Source organism: Oryctolagus cuniculus, chromosome 2, assembly GCF_051225735.1.
Source record: "Oryctolagus cuniculus isolate XC-2025 breed Fujian yellow rabbit chromosome 2, ASM5122573v1, whole genome shotgun sequence".
Taxonomy (NCBI): Eukaryota; Metazoa; Chordata; class Mammalia; order Lagomorpha; family Leporidae; genus Oryctolagus; species Oryctolagus cuniculus.
The window spans coordinates 115,706,063-115,728,623 of record NC_142868.1 but is presented as its reverse complement, the minus strand read 5'-3'; the positions used below and the strand labels follow the sequence as shown (position 1 = coordinate 115,728,623).

General features: G+C 52.1%; 1 protein-coding gene across 3 annotated transcripts; it reads left to right on the top strand.

The window, feature by feature from the left end:
• The first annotated feature begins 92 nt into the window (after positions 1 to 92).
• C2H2orf92 (chromosome 2 C2orf92 homolog) lies at positions 93 to 21,958 on the top strand. Of its 3 annotated transcripts, XM_008253663.5 has the most exons (9): positions 93 to 268; positions 1,702 to 1,764; positions 5,619 to 5,720; positions 7,379 to 7,462; positions 14,408 to 14,509; positions 15,356 to 15,424; positions 18,010 to 18,120; positions 19,389 to 19,539; positions 21,542 to 21,958. In XM_008253663.5, the coding sequence occupies exons 1-9, from the start codon at positions 187 to 189 to the stop codon at positions 21,672 to 21,674; spliced, it is 897 nt and encodes a 298-aa protein (XP_008251885.3). In that variant the 5' UTR covers positions 93 to 186; the 3' UTR covers positions 21,675 to 21,958. The 3 variants fall into 3 exon arrangements, with proteins under 3 accessions (XP_008251885.3, XP_089182168.1, XP_089182169.1); XM_089326042.1 differs by lacking the exons at positions 93 to 268; positions 1,702 to 1,764 and adding an exon at positions 2,069 to 2,344; XM_089326043.1 differs by lacking the exons at positions 93 to 268; positions 1,702 to 1,764; positions 5,619 to 5,720 and adding an exon at positions 2,069 to 2,344.
• Positions 21,959 to 22,561: the final 603 nt, after the last annotated feature.

Sequence of the window (22,561 nt, the reverse complement as noted above, 5' to 3'; positions counted from 1 at the left end):
TTGTCCCCCTCTGTCCCTGTCCATGGACACGCCCCTCCCCCTGCAGATAGCCCCGCCCCTGCCCCGCCCTCTGGGTGTGATCTCACAGACCACTGGGTTCTACTGTATCCTGGAGTCAAGGCTATTGAGTGGGAGGACTCTTCAGGAGTTCATTTTCTCCTTGATAGCAGACAGACCTCAGCAAAGATGAGCAGAGCTCTGATCCTCTGTGTTTTCCTCTTGGTTTTCTGGCAAGATACCAAGCCTCACCCTATCAACCTGATCGAAGGTACTGTCGCAGTGTGTCTGTGTGGCAGCGAGTGATTCTGGGAGCCTACATCGGGGGCTGGTGTGGTGGACACAGGCGTTCTCCCTGCCTGCCTGCCATCTTACCTCCCTATACTTGCCATTAGGGATTTAGTGCTTGGAAGAGGGGAGTAACCTCAAAAGTTTTCCAAATTTTGAAGCTTACTCAAAGTTCAGAGCTCCATGGGGTTGTAGCATATGTGTGCATTTTAACTTTTGATTATAAAAGTTTTCTAAATATTTTGTTTATTCATTTGAAAGGTAGAGTGATGGGGTGGGGGTGGGGAGAGACAGAGTGTTAGAAAAAGGGGCACAGATTGGTGCCTCCTCACAGGGAGCACCAAATGTGAGGAAAAGTACAGAGAGGAGACAGAATACGAACTCGCAGCCAGACCACATTTACTCAAAGAAAATAAACTCGCAGAGGTCAACCAACTGCCATCGAGTACACAGACCCAGTGACTTAACACAGAGACTTAACACAGAGAATTACAAGGAAAGTGGTCAGCCAGTTAAGTTTAGTAAAATAGCGAAAGTGGTTCTAAAAGCAGGAGGTGACTAAACATCGAGGAAGGAGATCCAGGTCACTTTTCATAACAGGAGTTTTCATAATATCCAAATGGTAAAAACAACCCAAATGCCCACGCACACGTAAGAGACAAAATGGGCCAGCACCACAGCTCACTAGGCTAATCCTCCGCCTGTGGAGCTGGTACTCCAGGTTCTAGTCCTGGTTGGGGCGCCGGTTCTGTCCCGGTTGTCCCTCTTCCAGGCCAGCTCTCTGCTGTGGCCCGGGAGTGCAGTGGAGGATGGCCCAAGTGCTTGGGCCCTGCACCCGCATGGGAGACCAGAAGGAAGCACCTGGTTCCTGGCTTCGGATCAGTGCAGCACCGGCAGTAGCGGCCATTTGGGGGGTGAACCAACGGAAGGAAGACCTTTCTCTCTGTCTCTCTCTCTCACTAACTCTGCCTGTCAAAAAGAAAAAAAAAAAAACAACCCAAAGGGTGTTTATGATCTTTTACTCATGAGCTTACTGGAGGCGTCATGCTGGCATTGTATCGATTCTTTTTTTTTTTTTTAAAGATTTATTTATTTATTTGAAAGATAGAATTACAGAGAGGCAGGGGCAGAGAGGGAGAGAGAGAAAGGGGTCTTCCATCTGCTGGTTCACTCCCCAGATGGCCGCAACAGCTGGGGCTGTGCCGATCCGAAGCCAGGAGCCAAGAGCTTCTTCCGGGTCTCCCATGCAGGTGCAGGGGCCCAAGGACTGTGTTAAGATAGAAAAGGCGTTGAACGTGTGTGTGTGTCCATATCCTCAGGCACCCACAGGGGTCGATGCCGGGTGACTAAGGGGGACCCCCGTCCAGGCAGACCCAGGGAGCCCTTTCATCACAGCTGAATTTACTTTCTCCACAGGCCCAGCCAATAAATTTTCCTCAAGCATTAAAAATGAGGATGAAGGTTTGGCTAAACTATTTGGTAAGTAGCCCTGCTCATCCCTGGTTGTTTCCAAGGGGACCTGTTCCTGCTGCTTAGGGGGAAAAGCGAGTGCTTTGTTTTCAGGCTAGACGCTACTCCTCTAAATGTCAAAGTCCCTAGAAATTAAGCCAAGCCCAGGGGAGAAACCCCGGGAAAGGCCCTGCTCCTCACAGCTGCCAAGGCTCCTCCATCCGGAGCCCCTCGCAGGTGCAGAGGGAGAGTGCACCACAGACCAGCTGCATCCCACCTCCCCCTTCCAGAGGGTGGGGACCTTCTCAGGGTGGGGGGTGGGGGCTCTCATCCCTGCCTGAGGCTGAGCCCATGCCTGTCCTGGGGAGATTGTTACAAAGAGGCGTCCCGCCCTGCCCGGCCATCGGCCATGGAGGGGGGGGGATGTTTGCGCGGTGGATGCTAGAGTCCTTCGGGTGCCTCCAGGCTGGGGCTGACTGATATACTAGAAGTCTCTCATTTAACTCAATAACAGCTCAGGCCAGGCCCAGGCCGTCACCTTCAGCAGAGGCCTGAGGCTGAGACAGGTCTGGGCCCCAGCCGTGTGCTGAAGGAAGCCGGCCCCATTTTGGTGAGTTCTCCCTGGTGCTAAGAGGGTCAGGCTGAGGGCCGCCTCTGGCGGGAGAGAGAGCTCCTGGGGTAGTGAGCGAGCGCTGCTGCTTCCCGCTGGGCTGCCGCTGTTGGATCAGAGGTGCCTGGCCACCCTGCCTGCAGGAGGGGCACCTCTCCACACATGGCGGACTCTGTCGCAGGAGCTGTCCCAGGTCGGGAACTCTGGGTTTGCCCTGCTTCCGCCAGCGCTCCCAAAGAGGGCTCAGCCAGTCGGCACTGCCCGCTGACTGGCGGGTGGCCAGCCCTGACGGATGAATGGATGCAGGTTGCTCTTGCAGGTGCACCAGCTATGTGTTCAGCAAGTGCTGTCTAGGAGCCAGAGAGCTGTTCTGTGGTGACCCCAGCGCCACAGCCCCTCGTGTGTCAGAGGAGAGTGAGCGCCTCTGGAGATAGGAGTCTGGGCCAGGGTTTGGGAGGATCCTGTAGTTACCCGCCAAGGACCTACCAACCTGCCGGTGCCGTAGCGCAGGCAGGCACTGATCCACTCGGCAGCTTCCATCTGGGTGGCGTTTCAGGAACTTGTAGGTCCCTACACATTCATCACGGGGCGGGGGAGGTGAGAACTTGCTGTTTACTCCTGGTGAAGCGGACGGTGATTTTTCCCGTGTCTATTGAAAGCACCTGTTCCGTGTAGTGGGCAAACCCTCACCCGGGGCCAACAGCCTTGAAAGTGGACTTGGAATATGGATGATGTGAGTGCAGAGTGTGGTGATTCTTTCCTGTGGCTTAGCAAAATAAAGCCAGAGGGGAAATAAAACTCTGTTTCCTGGAGAAAGCTTTAGATGGGAAGAGAACTTAATATGAGGAGTCTTCAAAAAGTTCATGGGAAAACACAGCGTAGGAAAAAAAGCATGCATGGATTTCAAACGTTTTGCTACGAAAGCAAACTTCTCCTTTAGTTCTATTTTCCACAAGCATTTTGAAGTACCCTCATATTAAAAAAGTAACTCTGAAGTATTAGCAACTGTTTCATAAGCAAAGAGCTCCACCAGCTTATAGAATTTGTTAAGCTTCCCTTCTACCCCACAGCCTCCACCCAGATTTCGTGGGTATACTTTCATGCACAGCATTTGTAAATGAGATTTATCCTTTTTTTTTTAAAGATGGATTTTATTTATTTGAAAGTCAGAGTTACACAGAGAGAGGAGAGGCAGAGAGAGAGAGAGAGAGAGAGAGAGAGATGTCTTCCACCTGCTGGTTCACTCCCCAGATGGCTACAACAGCCAGGGCTGGGCCAGGCTGAAGCCAGGAGCCAGGAGCTTCTTCCGGGTCTCTGATGTGGGTGCAGGGGCCCAAGCACTTGGGTCATCCTCTGCTGCTTTCCCAGGTGCATTAGCAGGGAGCTGGATCAGAAATGGAGCAGCTGGGACTTGAATCGGTGCCCATAAGGGATGCTGGCGCTGCAGGTGGCAGCTTTACCTGCTACGCACCAGCACCGGCCCCGAGATTTATCGTTTCTAAGACAGCTTTTCTCTGTGGGTTTGTTGTATGGAATGTCACACTCAGGCCCCCTCCTGCTCTGGATTCTCTTCTGATGGCTTGGTGGCGGGGTGTGTGTGTGTGTGTGTGTGTGTGTTACAGGACACCATAGGTGGCCCTGCTGTGGGACTGAGGTGGGTCTGCAGCAGCCCCCTGGTGACTGCTCAGGACTGGTTATCTTCCTCCGCTCCCTTTCTCAGCTCTTGCTTTGCTGCCCGGTGTGGCTGTGTCGGTGTGTCTGGTCATGTCTGCATGCCTGCTTCTGCCCCTCTGTATCTCGGGGATGCAGACGGGCGCCGGCTCTCTTTGTTCTCTGAGCTGCCGGCACCTCCTACAGCTGCTGTGCAGAGCCGGAGCTCCGGAAAGCTTGTCGCAAGAATGACATAGTCTTCTGCTCCGTCCCAGTCTAAAGGGCACAGTGATCTTCAGGAACTTAGGCTCGGTTCTTCCATAAAGCTGCCAAGGTCATTGTGGCAAGGCGAGTCCAGGTGTTCCCACAGTGCCTGTGCCGGTTGACAATGGACTTGGCTGAAATTCCTGGAAAACCATCAATGACTCACAGTGGCTTCAAGAGCGACTTGCTTTTTCCTTCCGTTGCAGCCGTCTGAGAGAGGCAATGATGGCTTTGCTGTAGTAGCTTAGGTTACGGGCAGTTTCTCTGAGACCCTCAGGGTCTTTCCTGGTGCTTGTGCCTGTTGCTCATAAAATGGCCTCTGCAGCTCCAGACATCACATCTGCTTTCAAAGTAGGAGGAAGAGGAGAGGAGGAGGTGCAGCAGCATTTCTTTCTCTTCCGTCCAGAGCAGTACTCTCCTTGGGTCCCAGGAATCTTCTGAGGGCCTCTGTGTCCCGTGGCACTGCTCTGGCTGCTAGGGAGGGTTGGGAAGGGTGTGTCTGTCTGAGAGTTTGGCCCTGGCAGCTGGGAGCACAATTAGGCCTGAGAGTGGCAGGTGATGGGAGTGCAGAGTCTGCCACACACACTTCTCTCTCTGTCCTGGGTCAGTGATATGTTTCCCTCGGGTGCCTTTTTTTCTTCCCCACCTACTTACTCCACTCGTGCAAAGCTCCCCTGAGCAGCCCCCTAGCAGCATTTACTAGCTGACCTGGGGAACTGTTTTAAGGATGGCGATGATGAGAAGTTTCCAGAATAATCCTCACACTGGCACTGTTAAATTCCTTCTAGGCGTCGATATCTTCCAATTTCACGAGTCCTTCCTAGGAGTTAGCACTGTCCCCACCCTAAAGGTCAGAGGGGAAGGTACTTGCCTCCAGTCATGTTTGGGTAGAGAGCAAATCGGGATTGGGGTCTAGGTCTGTGTGCCACCCATGCAGGAACTCACTGCGGAAGGCTTCCCGGGGGAGGCAGTCTCAAAGGAAGATGTGAATCTTGGGGGAACAGGAATGCGGTCTGTCCACGCATGGGAATGGCGTGCGGAAGGTCTTGGAGATGTGGGTCAGAATGACAACAGGAACAAAGGGAAGATAATAGCACCAGCTGTCAAAGGATGTGGGGCAAATCCCAGCCCTACACCTGGAAGGAGCAGTGTTTCCCGCCCAGGGTGTTGTCGGCAACCACAATTTTCCAGATGATGTAGGTAGCGGGAGCGTCCCTTCCCAAGACCGGGGAGCGTAACCTCCTGTGTCCTTCGAATCTGGATTGTTTAGTCAATAGACCACTTTAGGAATTTACATGGCAAAATATACGAATCCCGCGTGCATTGCTGGTATTAACATACCTTTGTTTTCTTCCTGGAGATGAAATCCTACTGCAAGTGTTGTCCAAAGGCCCGTACGATGCACCGTTTGAGGATGCAAGAACGGCAGACAAATTACTTGCCCTGAAAGACATGGAAGAAGGCAAGTGTATGTGGTGAACACTAGAAGTGCAGGAACCTCTGTAGGTTTCTACTGTGTATGACGTGTGCTAAGCTATCATTTTAGACTTCTTGTAACTGGATACCAAGTGAGACAAGATCAAAACTGAGATGTGAGAGAATTGTCCGAAATCGTCTCTCTCTAATCTTTTTTTTTTTTTTTTTTTGACAGGCAGAGTGGACAGTGAGAGAGAGAGACAGAGAGAAAGGTCTTCCTTTTGCCGTTGGTTCACCCTCCAATGGCCGCCGCGGCCGGCGCACCGCGCTGATCCGATGGCAGGAGCCAGGTACTTATCCTGGTCTCCCATGGGGTGCAGGACCCAAGCACTTGGGCCATCCTCCACTGCACTCCCTGGCCACAGCAGAGAGCTGGCCTGGAAGAGGGGCAACTGGGACAGAATCCGGCGCCCCAACCGGGACTAGAACCTGGTGTGCCGGCGCCGCAAGGCGGAGGATTAGCCTAGTGAGCCGCGGCACCGGCTCTAATCTTTCACCAGCTATGCAATCCATGGCCTAAAGTGTGACCGTCTCTATATTTTGGAGTAAACACGGGTGCATGCTATCAGGTCCTGACACTCTAGGATCTGTTCAGAGGCCAGAAACACAATTTCCATTTGGGGTTCGCTGTTCCTTGGAACATGAGCTATGAGTACTGTGATAACTTTCTATTTAGCAGCCCTTCCAAGTTCACTGCCTGTGTGTGCACTGGTCGGCATCTGGGGCAGCAAAGCCTTCCCACGTGCCTGTCCATCAACCCCGCTCCTGCCCTGGCTTCTGTAAAGTCTGTGCCCAGAGCACTCTGATGTCAGAGCTGAGAAGCAGCAGTTGGCTACACACGTAAACAAACGTGGAGGTGAAGGGGCATTTGGTCTGGTGGGGAAGACACCACTTAGAATGCTCATGTCCCACGGTGGAGGGCCTGGCTTCCCGACGGGCTGTGCTCCCGACTGCAGCTTCCTGCGAAGGTAGCTCCTGGGAAGCAGCAGGGGATGGCTCAGGTCCTCAAGTCCCTGCTGCCTACATGGATTGAGTTCCCGGCTTCTGGCTTTGGCCTGGTCCAACCTTTGGCTGTTGCAGGCATTTAGGGTGTAAACCAATGGATGACAGATGACAGTTCTGTCTGTCTCCCTTTGCCTTTTAAAAGAAATTTAAAAAGAAAATTTATTTGAAAGGCAGAGTTACAGAGAAAGGGGGAGACAGAGATCTTGCATCTGCTGGTTGACTCCCCAAATAGCTGCAATGGTCAGGAATGGTCCAGACCAAAACTGAGAGCCCAGAACTCCATATGGATCTCCCACAGGGGAGGCAGGGGCCCAAGCACTTGAGCCACCCTCCATCCAGAGTCATAGAGAGACAGAGAGACAGACAGACAGACAGACATAGAGGGAGAGGTCTTCCATCCACTGGTTCACTCCCCAGATGGTCTCAACAGCCGGAGCAGAGCTGCACTGATCCAAAGCCAGGAGCCAGGAGCTTTCTTCCGGGTCTCCCACGTGGGTTCAGGGGCCCAAGCACTTAGGTCATCTTCCACTGCTTTCCCAGGCCATAGCAGAGAGCTGGATCAGAAGTGGAGCAGCCGAGACTTGAACCGGCACCCATCCAAAGAAAGATTTAACCACAGCTAAGGTTTATTTCCCGTAGGTTTTCCCCAACCGAAGAACTTGACCAATTCGGAATTTGTATCAAGTTCTGATCTGGAAGAAGAAAATTTGGCCAAATTATTTGGTGAGTAACCTTTGAACGTGAAACTTTGAGGCTGTGTTTGCCAGTGGTTTTTCCTAAGGAGCCTGTTCCTCTGCTCTGGGTGGATGGCAAGTACTTTTCCTGGAGGCTAGAAGCTATTCCTCTAAGTGCTGAAGTCCCAAGAAATTAAAGCATAGAAGGTAAACACTTGGAAAGGACCCTGCTCCTCAAATAATGATCCAAGTAGCAGGAGCGGTGTGGGGTGAGACTTGGCATCCGTAGTTTTCAAAGTCCTCCAGCTGATTCTAGGTCGTGACTCATTGATTTACTTCAAGCCTCTCTACTGCCATTTGAAGGAAACTATGGTTAAGTGGGAGGTGGTTGGGTGAGAAGCTCTAGAACTGTGTCCCTTTATGAAAGCAGCAGTTGAACTGGCAAGAGTGATCTTAGGCAGCTGTTTTGGAAAACTGGAGTCTAGTACAACATTTGCGGTGTCTAAGGGCGAGCTCAGGGAAGAGATGGATACCTTGTAGTGGATTTCCACGCTCCGGGTAGCGGCTGCCATTCCCCATGCCTGCGTCCTGTGGCAGGACGCAGTGTGGCCAGCAGCCCACATTCTTGTGAAGCTTGCTGGTGCCAAGGTGGACAATGGCAACCTTGTCCTCCGAAACTCAGGAGATGTGGTTTGACTGCTGCTAGGTCCTGAGGGACCATACTGGCACTGGCCACTGTTTCAGACCTCAGGGGCTGGAGAAGCTTCCAAGCAGATCTTTTGAGGGAATGTAGAGAGACAGTGGTTTTGTTTTTCTCCTTTTGGGAACTACTAGTGGGTACTTTAAAGAAACCTTTGTCAGGTCACTGACTGATCTCAGAGATAACAAAGCAGGAATATTCTGCTTTGCAGAAATAGCTTGAAAAAGAGACAAATGGGGGCAGGCGCTGTGGCTCACTTGGTTAATCCTCTGCCTGCGGCGCCAGCATCCCATATGGGCCCCGGGTTCTAGCCCCGGCCGCTCCTCTTCCAGTCCAGCTCTCTGCTGTGGCCTGGGAAAGCAGTAGAAGATGTCCCAAGTCCTTGGGTCCCTGCACCCATGTGGGAGACTGGGAGGAGGCTCCTGGCTCCTGGCTTCAGATTGGCGCAGCTCTGGCCGTTGTGACCATTTGGGGAGTGAACCAGCGGACAGAAGACCTTTCTTTCTGTCTCTCCCTCTCACTGTCTCTAACTCTACCTCTCAAATAAATAAATAAAATCTTAAAGAGAGAGAGAGAGAGAGAGAGAGAGAGAGAGAGAGAGAGAGAAATGGATGGCTCCAATACCCTACAAGCAAAAATCAGGAATCTTTGAGAAGTGAGAGGATTAGATTTTTTTAAAAAAGATTTATTTATTTATTTGAAAGTCAGAGTTACACAGAGAGAAGGAGAGGCAGAGAGAGAGGTCTTCCATCCATTGGTTCACTCCCCAATTGGCTGCAATGGCCGGAGCTGCACCCATCTGAAGCCAGGAGTCAGGAGCTTATTCCAGGTCTCCCAAGCAAGTGCAAGGGCCCAAGGATGTGGGCCATCTTCCATTGCTTTCCCAGGCCAAAGCAGAGAGCTGGATTGGAAGTGGAGCAGCCAGGACTAGAATTGGCGCCCATATGAGAGGCTGAGGCTTCAAGGCAGGGCTTTAACCTGCTGCACCACAGTGCTGGCCCCAAGAGCATTAGATTTTTAGAGTTACCAAGATATGATACTCAATGGGCCGGCGCCGTGGCTCAATAGGCTAATCCTCCACCTTGCGGCGCCGGCACACCGGGTTCTAGTCCCGGTCGGGGCACCGGATTCTGTCCCGGTTGCCCCTCTTCCAGGCCAGCTCTCTGCTATGGCCAGGGAGTGCAGTGGAGGATGGCCCAGGTGCTTGGGCCCTGCACCCCATGGGAGACCAGGAAAAGCACCTGGATCCTGGCTCCTGCCATCGGATCAGCGTGGTGCGCCGGCTGCAGCGGCGGCCATTGGAGGGTGAACCAACGGCAAAGGAAGACCTTTCTCTCTCTGTCTCTCTCTCACTGTCCACTCTGCCTATCAAAAAAAAAAAAAAAAAAAAAGATATGATACTCAGCATGTCCACTTTCAGCATAAAATTAGGAAAAGACAAAGGAACAAGAGTGTATGGCTCATTAATGTCCGGTTAAAAGAAAAAAATTTTTTTGACAGGCAGAGTGGACAGTGAGAGAGAGAGACAGAGAGAAAGGTCTTCCTTTTGCCGTTGGTTCACCCTCCAATGGCTGCTGTGGCTGGCGCACTGCGCTGATCCGATGGCAGGAGCCAGGTGCTTCTCCTGGTCTCCCATGGGGTGCAGGGCCCAAGCCTTGGGCCATCCTCCACTGCACTCCTGGGCCACAGCAGAGAGCTGGCCTGGAAGAGGGGCAACCGGGACAGAATCCGGCGCCCCAATCGGGACTAGAACCCGGTGTGCCGGTGCCGCAGGCAGAGGATTAGCCTAGTGAGCCGCAGTGCCAGCCAAGTTAAAAGGAATTTGATAGAACCTTTCCTGGGGAAGCCTGGTGTAGGAATTATCAGCCAAAGACATTGAGTGAATGGTCTTCAATGTGTTTAATGAGCTAAAAGTCATCATGGATAAAGAACTTGAGTAAAAAAAAATAGGAATACCAATAAATAGGCAGGAATTATAAAAAGGAGCTAAAATGAAAGTATATAAGATAGCAACTTAAAGCCATGAGAAAAAATGGAAAACATTTTAAAGATGATGTCACAGGTGAATATATATTTCTTTTTCTAACGACTCATTTATTTGAAAGGCAGAATAACAGAGAAAGAGGGGGAGACAGAAAGATCTTCCATCTGTTGGTTCACTCCCCAAATGGTCACAGTGGAAGTCAGGAACCAGCAGCTTCGTCTGGGTCTCCTACATGGGTGGCAGGGTCCCAAATCCTTGAGCCATCCTCTGCTGCTTTCCCCAGGCCATCAGCAGGGAGCTGGATTGGAAGTGGAGCAGCTGGGACATGAACCAGTGCCCATATGGGATGCCAATGTTCCTGCCACATTGGCATCCCATATGGGTGCCTGTTTGTGTCTTGGCTGCTCCATTTCCAATCCAGCTTCCTGCTGATGGCCTGGGGAAGCAGCAGAAGATGGCCCAAGTCCTTGGGCCCCTGCATCAACATGGGAGACCTGGAAGAAGCTTCTGCCTCTGCCTCTCCCTCTCTGTAACTCTGCCTTTCAAATAAATAAATAAATAAATAAATATTTTTTTAAAAAAGCTAGTAATTAGGTGTGGGGAGCAATCCGGACTAGACTAAGTTACTCGAATTAGGACTTATTCTATGCATCTGCTCTCCCACAATATGGCGCTGGGAGAGAAGTAAACAGCTTCCGCACAGCTGCCTCCAGTTCAACCAATTAACTGTAGGACTTGCTCCTGATTGGAGAGCAGCGTACTCAGCCGAGTTGGGATTGGCAGAGGAGGACTATAAAGGAGGAGAGAGACGGCATGCACCGGGAACATCTATGGGGAACATCTAAAGGGAACCCGTGCAGCCCCCGAGAAAGCTGGCCGGCGGTGTGCCGCTCCCCTGCGGAAGTGGGGAATGCGGCCAGGGGGAACTGCCCTTCCACGGAGGTGGAAGGGATAGTAGCCAACCCGGGAAGAACCAGCAGCAAACCCGGGGAGGGCCGAGCAGACGAAAGAACAGCGCAGGGTCCTGTGTCGCTCCTCCACGAAGAGGGGGAGCGACATAATGGTGCCGTGACTCGGATAGGAAACCTAGCTCGGATAGGAAACTTAGGACGGATATGAAACCTAGGAGGGAAGAAATGGGAAGAAACGGGAAGAATTGGGAAAATACCGGAGAGAGAGACTAGCAAACAGCCTAGGGAAAAGCCGGACGAAAAAGGGTGCCGGAGGAAGCTATTGAAAGCCTAGGCATAGATTCGGATGCAGACTACGGGGGGAAGCTGGGAGAAATCTCTAAGGTCGAAAGCGAAAGTGAAAGCTAGAACAAACAGACTCGGACGCGGACTGTGGGGAGAGGCCAGGAGAAATGAGGGAGGAATATCGTTGGAGGAAAGCTTGGGGAAACATACCGGGTAGAGAAAACTGTTAGGGAAATTGAAGCCGCGGGGGGCAGGCCAAGGTGGAAACGAAAGCCACTTTGGGGTTCTCAGGTTAGCCCGGGAATAGGGGGCGAAAAGTTGAAACCAGAAGCTGAGACGTAAGCCAGATTGGGATCCGTCTGATTAGCCCGGGGAGCAAAGGACGGGAAGCCAAATCGTGGGGCGGAGACGTACGCTGGGTTGAATTCGCCAGGCTAGCCCGGGGAACTTAGATTGAATCCTAGTGGCGGAGACGCAAGCTACGCTGTGTTACTCGCGGAAGCCGCCGCGTGCAGAGAGAGCACGGGGCGTGAATAGATAGGGAACGCTGGCGTAGGCCGTGGTTCAGACGCGAAAGGGTTAAGCGTGGAGACCGCGGAGCGCGCAAAGCCGAGCCGCGCAAAGCCGGGAAGCTGCGCAGATGAGAGAGGCGCGCGGGCTGAAGCGGCGCAGAGCCGGGAACCCGCCGGCGGGGCGAGGTGCCGGAAAGCTGCGGGGATAAGAGAAACAGAAGTTTGGAAGTGAAGTAAAAGAGAAATGGGAATGCTGGAAGATAGAAGTAAAATGGGAGAAATAGGAATGCCCGGAGATAGAGAAATAGAGAAAATAAGGCCTCCCCTCAACATCCCAATTAGAAGGCTTGGATTCGGTCTGCCCGATTAGTGAGGCGATGAGCACCTGGGCGGCTAGCCGCAGGTCACTGAAGACAGGCACGAATTAACATCAGTAAAGCTTCCCCACAATGCAACAATATTAAGCTTGGATTCGGTCTGCCTGATTTAAGGCGGTAAGCGCCAGCAAAGCTCGACCAGAGTATGAGCTGCAGGTCACCGAAGATAGGCACGAACCAACACTAATAAGTCTCCCCCACAATAAGGCAATGAGAAGGCTTGGATTCGGTTTGCCTGATAGGTCTTGTAAGTCCCCTGCAGGCAGAGCAGAGCATGCGCTGCAGGGCACCGAACACAGGCACGCATCAGCGCCTAAAAACCTCCTCACAACATGGCGAAGAGAGGACCCGGATTCGGTTTGCCTGATAGGACTTGTAAGAGCCTGTGGCAACTGTAGCAAGTAGAGCAGAGTGTGTGCCGCGGGACACCGAAGACAGGCGCGTATCAACGCTAAAAAATAAAAAAGGGGGATCTGTGGGGAGCAATCCGGACTAGACTAAGTTACTCGAATTAGGACTTATTCTATGCATCTGCTCTCCCACAATATGGCGCTGGGAGAGAAGTAAACAGCTTCCGCACAGCTGCCTCCAGTTCAACCAATTAACTGTAGGACTTGCTCCTGATTGGAGAGCAGCGTACTCAGCCGAGTTGGGATTGGCAGAGGAGGACTATAAAGGAGGAGAGAGACGGCATGCACCGGGAACATCTATGGGGAACATCTAAAGGGAACCCGTGCAGCCCCCGAGAAAGCTGGCCGGCGGTGTGCCGCTCCCCTGCGGAAGTGGGGAATGCGGCCAGGGGGAACTGCCCTTCCACGGAGGTGGAAGGGATAGTAGCCAACCCGGGAAGAACCAGCAGCAAACCCGGGGAGGGCCGAGCAGACGAAAGAACAGCGCAGGGTCCTGTGTCGCTCCTCCACGAAGAGGGGGAGCGACAATTAGGGAAATGAGAAACAAAAAAAGGCACAATACAGAAAATGAGAAAAAATGGAAGATAAATATTTCTTTACCAGTAATGACATTAAGTGTAAATTGATTGGATCATTAAAAGACTAGATTTTTAAAGATGTATTTATGTATTTGATAGGGAGGTTACAGAGAGAGGCAGACACAGAGGTCTTCCATCTGCTGGTTCACTTCCCCAGTGGCCTCAACAGCCAGGGCTGGGCCAATCTGAAGCCAGGAGCCAGGAGCCAGGAGCCAGGAGCCAGGAGCCAGGAGCTTCTTCCGGGTCTCCCACATGGGTGCAGGGGCCCAAGCACTTGGGCCATCTTCTACTGCTTTCCCACGCCATAAGCAGAGAGCTGGAGCAGTCAAGACTCGAAACAATGCCCATATAGGATGCTGGCACCCCATGCAGCAGCTTTACCCACTATGCCACAGTGCTTGTCCCAAGAAAGTAAATTTTTAATTCTGAAGTGAGAGGGGGGAATTATTACTGATTTTCTGAAAGAAAAAGTGTCATAAGGAGGATAATATCAACATTTCTATGCCAACAAATTGGAGATTTTTTGGAAAAAGATTTTGTTTCTTTATTTGAGGGACAGAGTTACAGAGAGAGGGAGAGACAGAGAGAAAGGTCTTCCATCTGCTGATTCATTCCCCAAATGGCTGCAATGGCCAGAGCTAGGCTGATCCAAAGTCAGGAGCCAGGAGCTTCTTCTGGGTCTCCATGTGGCTGCTGGGGCCCAAGCACCTGGGGCATTTTCCGCTACCTTCCCAGGCCATAGCAGAGAGCTGGATTGAAAGTAGAGCTGGGACTCCAACCAGTGCCCGTATGGGATGCCAACACTACAGGTGGCAGCCTTACCTGCTACACCGCAGTGCCGGCCCCGACAGTTTGATAAAGAAAGAACTTCCTGACGTTTTAAAATCTGTTATGCGTTATTGTTACCCCTACAGCCATCTCCCCATTTTTCTGGGCCATCCTGGGGAAAGTCTCATGAGTGAGGAAAAGGAATAAAAATCATGGTGCCAAACACCAGGAGCTCTGGGGCAGTTTCCAGCCCTGCATCCCAGGATATCTTGAGCAATCACCATATTCCAGATGGTTTGGGCTGCTGGAGCTTCGCTTCCCAAGACAAAGCATTTTAGAACGCAACTTCCCATGCCCATGGCGTCTGCATCATTTCTTCATGTCTTTGGACCACTTTAGGAACTTACACAGCAGAACGTATACATCCCGCGTTGCTGATAGTAACATGCCTTTGTTTGCTTCCCTTGAGATGAAATTCTGCTGCAAGTGTTGTCCAAAACTCCGTATGATGTACCATTTGAGGAGGCGAGAACAACTGGCAAATCAATGACAAAGAGAGAAGTAAATGAAGGCAAGTATACGTCACTCAGCATGTGAGTGCGCGTCTTTTATAGGCTCCATGTTGTAGTAGTAGGTGTGCTTTGTTGTCATCCTCGCCTCCCTGAAACCAGCTACTATGGGGTAAAAGCGGGGTGGGAGACCTCTCTCCCCACCACCTGTGGAGGCCCCGTCTCAAGTGTGACCGTGCCTGTGTTCTGGGGTGATCCTTGACATGCGGGAAGTAGGCAGGTCCTGCCACTCTGGGCACCTGGTTTGTAAGTGGACTTTCTTGTTCCTTGCCACACGAGCCCTGGGTAACGTCATAACCTCTGTTCCACACACTTGATACTTGCACGTGCGTGATGTGGTTGACAGACAGCCTGGATGGTCATCAGTGCCCCATTCAGTGGATGAGAAGACAGAACCAAAAACGACTCCCTGGGCACAGCCACAGACATGACACAGGTGAAGATAGTCCTCTGTCCCAGAGCAGTTTCAAGGGATTGAAAAAAAAAAAAGAGTTCTTGGGAATTAAGACAGCTGTTTGATCACCGGTAACGGGAAGAGAATTCCCCTGTGGCAGGGGAGTGAGCCTTGAGGAGGGGGCGGGGTGGGGTGGGGTGGGGCGCGTATCTTGCATACAGATATACACTGCAGTGCCTAAGGGCGATTTCCCACTCCCTCTGCCCAGGAGTCTACACTCAGTCCGCGGATGGCTCTGTCTACACCAGTGACTCAACTTTCAGACACACATTTCCAAATACAAATCAAATTCTCTAGGGACGTTTCAACTTAGCAATGTAAAACGAAATATGGATGCAGGCGTGTACTAAAGAAACCCTTTTTCTCCCCCCCCCCCCCACCTGTCTCATCAAAGGAGTTAGCAACGCTTGGAATTCTGAGCCGGACTATTTCCTTGGCACCGCGGACAGAATTGCCGATAACGGTAAGTGCGAACGGCGAAGCTTGGAGCTGGGAATCACTAAGTCTTGGTTCTTGTTTCTCTTGCCTGAGTTGAGAACCCAGTGAGAGGCAGAGGCAGGATGCTGGCAGATGGATCTCAAGCTCTCTTATGAATGCTTGGGTGTAGGTGCTTTGCCCGTACTTGGGCAGAGTGCCCAGCACTGGTCACGGTGCAGCATGGTGGGCAGATGGGTCACCACGAGGGAGAGAGAGCTGCCCATGGCATCTGAGTCCTCTTCCCAAGCTTCCTCGCTAAGTCCTTCCGCCCCTGGAGAGTCCGGGGCTTGTAAGAGGCTGAGCACACTGCCGAGTGCCACCCCAGGGGGCTCTCTGCATCCCCAGGAGGATTATGGGAAGGTGCTCCTGGCTGATGAGAAAGGCTGGTCTTGCCAGTCTCACTGCCGTGGAGGCCAATTGGCTTGAGCACAGGGCGAGCACCTACAGTCCCAGGATGCATTTCTTCCTCCGAAAGGGATAAAGCAGGACAAGCATGTCTCTCTGCCATGCTGGGGAGAGGGGCGGGGATGAGTGTCTACACAGAGCTGCATGTGGCCTGGAGCCATCTCGCCCACACAGATCTTCCATCTGTTAGTTCACTCCCCAGATGGCCGTAACAGCTGGGAGCCAGGAGCCTATACAATAAACAATTAGTTGTAAATATGCTAAAATGGAGGGTATTTGGACAGTGCTTAGGTTGGATTTGTAAAGAGTTTTGGAAGAACAAGGAGGTGGAGCTGCTTCGTAAAGTTGCCTTGAGTAGCACAGGCAAGGGAAGAAGAGAACTGAGCAGACCCTGTGGGCAGTGGTGAAGGCCACAACCAACGCCCACCTTCTGAGGCTGGGAGCTGCTCTGAAGCCGGCCCACAGGGAGCAGGAAGTTCCAGACCACACTGTCTGCACCTCTAGCGACAGTAGTGATCAATGGTGGACAGGACAGGAGGAGCCTGGAGAAGTGACGCCTCTGCGAAGTGAGGTGTTGAGAGGTGTGCACAGGTCCCTGGACAGCAGCTCACACTGGGAGTGATCTTAGGTCCACTCTGGGGACTCCAGTCTCTGTCCTGGGACACCTGGCAATGAGGTGCTGTTGACATCTAAATCAAGGCTCATTTCTTTCGTTCTTTTTAAAATTTCTTTATTTGAAAGGCAGAGTTACAGACAGAGACAGAGAGAGAGAAAGAGGTCTTCCATCTGCTGGTTCACTCCCCAGATGGCCACAACGGCCGGAGCTGTGCCAATTTGAAGCCAGGAGCCAGGAGTTTCTTCTGGGTCTCCCACGTAGGTTCAGGGGCCGAAGGACTTGGGCCATCTTCTACTGCTTTCCCAGGCCATAGCAGAGAGCTGGATCAGAAGTGGAGCAGCCAGGACTTGAACTGGTGCCCATATGGGATGCTGGCACTGCAGGTGGAGGCTTTACCCGCTATGCCACAGTGATGGCCCCCGAAGATTCATTTCAATGCTTGTCTCTTAAGAACATGAAAACAAAAATTGCAATGTAAAACTTCAACCCTGGGGCCAGCACTGTGGCATAGTGGGTAAAGTCACTGCCTGCAATGCCAGCATCCCATATGGGTGCTGGTTTGAGTTCTGGCTGCTCCACTTTTGATTCAGCTCTCTGCTATGTCCTGGGAAAGCAGTAGAAGATGGCCCAAGTCCTTGGGCCCTTGCACCCATGTGGAAGACCCAGAAGAAGCTCTTGATTTCAGCCTGGCCCAGTGCCAGCTGTTTTGGAAAGTTGGGGTGTAAACTAGTAGATGGGAGATATCTCTCTCTGCCTCTCAAATAAAAATAAAAAATTCAACAAATAATTAAAGTCACAACTCATCACATAAAAAATACTCTTCAAACTCTCCAAAGAACCTTAGATAAACAGAAACTTAGGACCTTCCTGATGGTAAGTATAGACAATGGCTCTTAATTCAGTTGGGTTTTTTCGTTGTGTAGAGAGGAGGAAAGTGCAGCTGTGTGTTCCAGGGTCAAGTCTATTTGTTTATGGCTCTGTGAAAGACAAGGCAAGCGCACATCCCCATTGGCTGCTCCATGGCGGCCAGAGCGTCCTCTCCGTGGCTGCTCATCTCTTAACTCTGGTATGACAAGCTGGCGTTTTCCAAGTCAAATCACTGTGCGTCACATTAAATTGGGAGTTTCTCTCTTTCTAAGCCAAATTGGATAAGGAACAAGTTTCTGTTTCTCTAGGAATGAAGAGAACTTCATCAGGCTATATACAAATGAGTCAGATAGATAATAGTAGAGGTAGGATGCAAATACCTCTTATTTTGACCCTTGTATTAAAAGAAAAAGACAATGTGAGGTGGGGAAAGAGACAGATGGACAGGTAGATTCATAAATATAGTCAGACTGACAGACAGAAAGAGATCTTCCATCCTCTGGTTCACTTCCTGAAGACCCACACTATCCAGGGATAGACCAGGTGAATATACTCTGTTAACACTACATAGTATGTAGAGTCTTCTCCAACACCCCAACTCCCTACTTTGACTCTAGAAAGAAAAAACAGAACTAATCACAGACCAACAGTGTTTCCTGATGGGCGGGTCTTATCTTTTGTAGATCACATTTCAGAAGAGAGGAGGATTAAAGAACCCTCCCTATTCCACAGAGATGTGAATAACCAATTAGCTACTGTCACTAGCGGAACAGCTGAAGGCGCAGTGAGCCCAGGTGAGTCTAGCGCGTGAGTGAATAAGATCCGTAACCGCAAATGACTTCAGAATGTGTCTGAGTAGATGGGCGGCACACCGTTAATTCACCTTCGGAAGTGTATGATCTGTGGTTAAAATTATGAATAAACTAACTGCACCCTTTCAAAAAGATGCTACTCATATCCTGATTGCACACAGCCAAGTTCATTCGTCATCCAGGTATCATCTCCAGAGGCCCCGCCACTGCCGAGCACTGAGGCTTTGTAGCTTGCAAGGAGGTTTAAATGCCAAATGCTGGCCCAGGGCCCCCGGGCCTGGCATCTTCCTCCTTGCTGGATTACCTGGGCCTGGGCTACCCCCTCCATGCAGCCTGTCAACGTAATGCCTGATCATCACTTTGCAAAGCTTGGAAAGGCAATGCTGGGTTTATCCACCAGAGCCCTTGGTGCCTCCTGATTGGCTGCCCTTTGAAGTGGCATGGATGAGGGCAGAAAGTTGGACATGCATAGTGTTCTTCCCCTAACCTGGCAAGACCCTTGGCCGGCACTCTCCTGCCTGTATCACCAGCTGGGCTTGGCTTCTCCCCACCTTGTTCTTGTCATTGAACCTCCAGACCCCATTTCTCTGATCCCTCTTTCCTTTTCAGTCCCCTTGCAAATAGGGTGACAAGCTCTAGAAGCCTGATGTCAGCTGGACTCTCCTTCCTTTGAGATCCAGCTAAGAGCCCAAGCCCACGCTTGGTGGCCCCAATCCACCCTCCAGATTGCTGGGAGGTCCTAGAGACCCGCTGGACCCTGGGATCACCACTACCTTGTGTTCACCTCCTGTTGGATCAGACCTGATCCCCACCCCAAACCTGCACACATGTGGCTGACTCTATATACAGTAGGATTTGCTGAAGCTGGGGGAACGGGGGCAGCAGAGACCGGGTTATAGAAGCGCTGTAGACCAAATGCCTCTGTTCCCATAAGCCTTTGCAACAGGGCTTTCTCACCTCTTCTGGTGTCTCTCCCACTGCTGTTTCTTGCTCCTTCTTTCTGCCCCCTCTGTTGCCTGCATCACCCCTCTGCCAGCCGATGATGAATGCATTTCCCTAAACAAAGCCAGTTCCATCCCCAAGAACACTTCTGGAACCAGCAGGTGGACTGCTGTTTTCCTCTCTGCAGTGAGCGTGACTCTCAGGTTGCCCTGGCAGATGGGGGCCAGGCTGTGAGTAGCAGCAGGGCTGTGTGTGTGTGTGTGTGTGGGGCACCCCTCCATGTCCCCTCTGGCCTGTGTCTTCCGCAGATAGTCGCAACGGGAACATGCCCTGTGCACAGCTCCTGCACTTCCTGCGAAAGAACATCATCATCACCGCCTTCTCCGTGGCCGCCATCCTTGCTGTCACGGTCATGCTGCTGCTCATGTTGACCTCGTACGTCAGGAGCAGGCAGCCCCTGTGAGTGGCTCCTAGCGCCCGCCCTTCCACCCGGGACTCGTGGGTGCTGGCACTGAAGCTGCCCCACCCTCCCCCGAAGCTTCCTGGATTGGGGAGGAGGAGAGTGGGGGCTCTCTAGGCCGGGCTGTGTGCGGACATCACCTGTGGGCTTGGAAGAGGACGCGTGCCCTGGATCCTGGGCCCTGTCTGCGTGACTGATGCACACCAGTCTTCCTGGACTGGGCTGTGCCCATCCGGCTACTGAAAGAGGAGACTGTGTCATGTCTGGCATGAAGATGGAAAAATAGCCAATGCACAGAGAAAGGAAAGGAAGTACACAGCTCCGAGAGGTGGGGTGGGGAGGGATGTGAGCAAGCTGGTGTGCACCTAGGGCCCGTGGTGGAGCTGCTCTGGTCGTTAGAATATTGCAGAAGGCTCCACGGGTCCCTCTACAGCCACTTCAAGAACCTCCCCCCACCCACCCACCCCTGATCCTGCACGTGAAGGGTTAATGCCTGGTACAGCAGTGGCCTTGAGAGGCCAGGCTCTACCAGTGGGCCCTTGGGCTGGCAGAGCCTATGTGCACCATTGTTCAGTGTTTTGATGAAACCACTGGATGACAGGGCTCAAGCATGGAACACTGGAAGCAACTAGTGTGCAAGACTGTGCACTCACTGTGTAAGTGAGTCACTGCGTTTGGAAATTCTATGCTGTGGGCTGTGCGGCTGGGGACGTGGTCACAGAGGACAGAGCAGCTCCCCAACAGGCCCCTCACTGTGTCGGGGGCTCAGCGTGTCCCCCGAGAGAGGGGACTGGGGCTGTGTGACGATGCTGAAGTGTCTGCTTCTGAGGCTGCGGTATTTCCATTTCCCCACAAGAAGGGCGTTGCTTTCTCTAGATGCCAGGAGTGCTCCAGGGGTCCTGCGACTGGTGACTCCTTGAGGGGGTTAGACATGACTTGTTTCAGAGCGCCTGAAAGTAAGCATGGCCCTGTTTCACAATTCTGAATATGGCTCATCTTTCCGACGGGCCATTTCCCCTCCACGCCCCTTGTACCCGTCCAGCTCACGGAGACATAGCTGTACATGGCCTGGGTTAGTCGTGGACAAGTGTTTTCCAGAAAGGGATATTGCAGAGGCTCTGTGGGGGCCAGAGGTGGCAGGGATTTATTTTTATTTTTATTTTTATTTTTATTTTTTATTTTATTTTATTTTATTTTTTTGACAGGCAGAGTGGACAGTGAGAGAGAGAGACAGAGAGAGAAAGGTCTTCCTTTGCCGTTGGTTCACCCTCCAATGGCCACCGCTGCAGCCGGCGCACCGCGCTGATCCGATGGCAGGAGCCAGGAGCCAGGTGCTTTTCCTGGTCTCCCATGGGGTGCAGGGCCCAAGCACCTGGGCCATCCTCCACTGCACTCCCTGGCCATAGCAGAGAGCTGGCCTGGAAGAGGGGCAACCGGGACAGAATCCGGCGCCCTGACCGGGACTAGAACCCGGTGTGCTGGCGCCGCAAGGGGTGGAGGATTAGCCTATTGAGCCACGGCGCCGGCCATATTTTTTATTTTTTTTTTGACAGGCAGAGTGGACAGTGAGAGAGAGAGACAGAGAGAAAGGTCTTCCTTTGCCATTGGTTCACCCTCCAGTGGCCGCCGCAGCTGGCGCACCGCGCTGATCCGATGGCAGGAGCCAGGTGCTTCTCCTGGTCTCCCATGGGGTGCAGGGCCCAAGCACTTGGGCCATCCTCCACTGCACTCCCTGGCCACAGCAGAGAGCTGGCCTGGAAGAGGGGCAACCGGGACAGAATCCGGCACCCCGACCAGGACTAGAACCCGGTGTGCCGGCGCCGTAGGCGGAGGATTAGCCTAGTGAGCCGTGGCGCCGGCCAGTGGCAGGGGTTTCATGTATGACAAGCCCGCCTGTTGGAAGGCGGAATCCTCCCCACTCAGAACACCAGACTATCCCCGCCTAACAGGGACTCCTGCGTGCGCAGCTGAGCAGCGTTTGTTTTCTGTGGCTTGTTTCAGATACCCGCCGGCAAACATGACCTATAACATTTTCATCATGAATGGCAAGACTTGGTGGCAGAAGTCTCCAGATAAAAATCTCAGGAAGTTTTCTGGGAAGCAGAAGCTTCTGAAAAGCAATTCTTGTGTCTAAGGCAGGTGGGGGGGGGCAGCCACCCAAGTCTGCAGACTGCGCCGCGGGGCTGCGCTCCATCCAGACACCGCGAGAGGCAGTTGGATTTCTGGCTGCAAGGTGCCCTCACCAAACACCTTCACCTTCTCATCACCCAGTCTTGAATGGACCAAGAAAAAGTACTGCACCGTAGGATGCTTATGGTCAAATGGCGCTAATGCCGGTGCAGGAAATCGCCCATTTTTCCAAAGACAAACCTAGTTTTCCATTATGTAGTTCTTTATTTAGTAAAGCATTTGTTCATTAATTCAGCCTGTCATTGGACAGTTATTAATTGAATACCTAATAACGCAGACAATATCCAAAGGCAACAAGGGAGCCAGGGCTGAGTCTGGCCCGGCTTCTGCTCTGGGCAGGATGGCAGTGTGGGGTAGGGTGAGTCTCTTTTGTGGGAGGTAGGAATACATGAAGTATTCCACCAAGACCATGAAGAATTGCAGGAGCTCCACTTGTAACCAGGTTTTATAAGCTTCCACGTCTACAGCAAAACCCAGGCGTTTGGGTGTTTTAAAATGTTCCACCTATTCATAAAGCATAAAGCACTTCTGTGAGTAATTCATTCTCATTTAAACCAGCTGGGGTTAATTTTTGTATGGGGGAGGGACCGGGGTCACTACAACGTTTGGCTTTCTGGTTGTTCCTGGTAGCATGCAGTACTGCAGAGCTGCCCCTAGAGGGCGCACTTGGACTTGTCGGTTACCAGGCGCTAAAGAAATTGGGCAAATGGGGAGATAGATGGTGAGGGCGATAATGCAGCCTGTCTTTCTCAGGCCAATTGTACTTTTCACAACAGCCCTGCGAAGTAGGTACTGTCACCACCACCCCCTCCCCATTTCCCCAGAGTGAAA

What these genes read in the sequence shown, in the direction of transcription:
- C2H2orf92 (XM_008253663.5), top strand. Translation starts at nt 187, where the DNA reads ATGAGCAGAGCTCTGATCCTCTGTGTTTTCCTCTTGGTTTTCTGGCAA. An exon ending in GGACAGAATTGCCGATAACG is followed by an intron (nt 15,425 to 18,009) that starts GTAAGTGCGAAC and finishes TATCTTTTGTAG; the next exon opens with ATCACATTTCAGAAGAGAGG. An exon ending in TGAAGGCGCAGTGAGCCCAG is followed by an intron (nt 18,121 to 19,388) that starts GTGAGTCTAGCG and finishes TGTCTTCCGCAG; the next exon opens with ATAGTCGCAACGGGAACATG.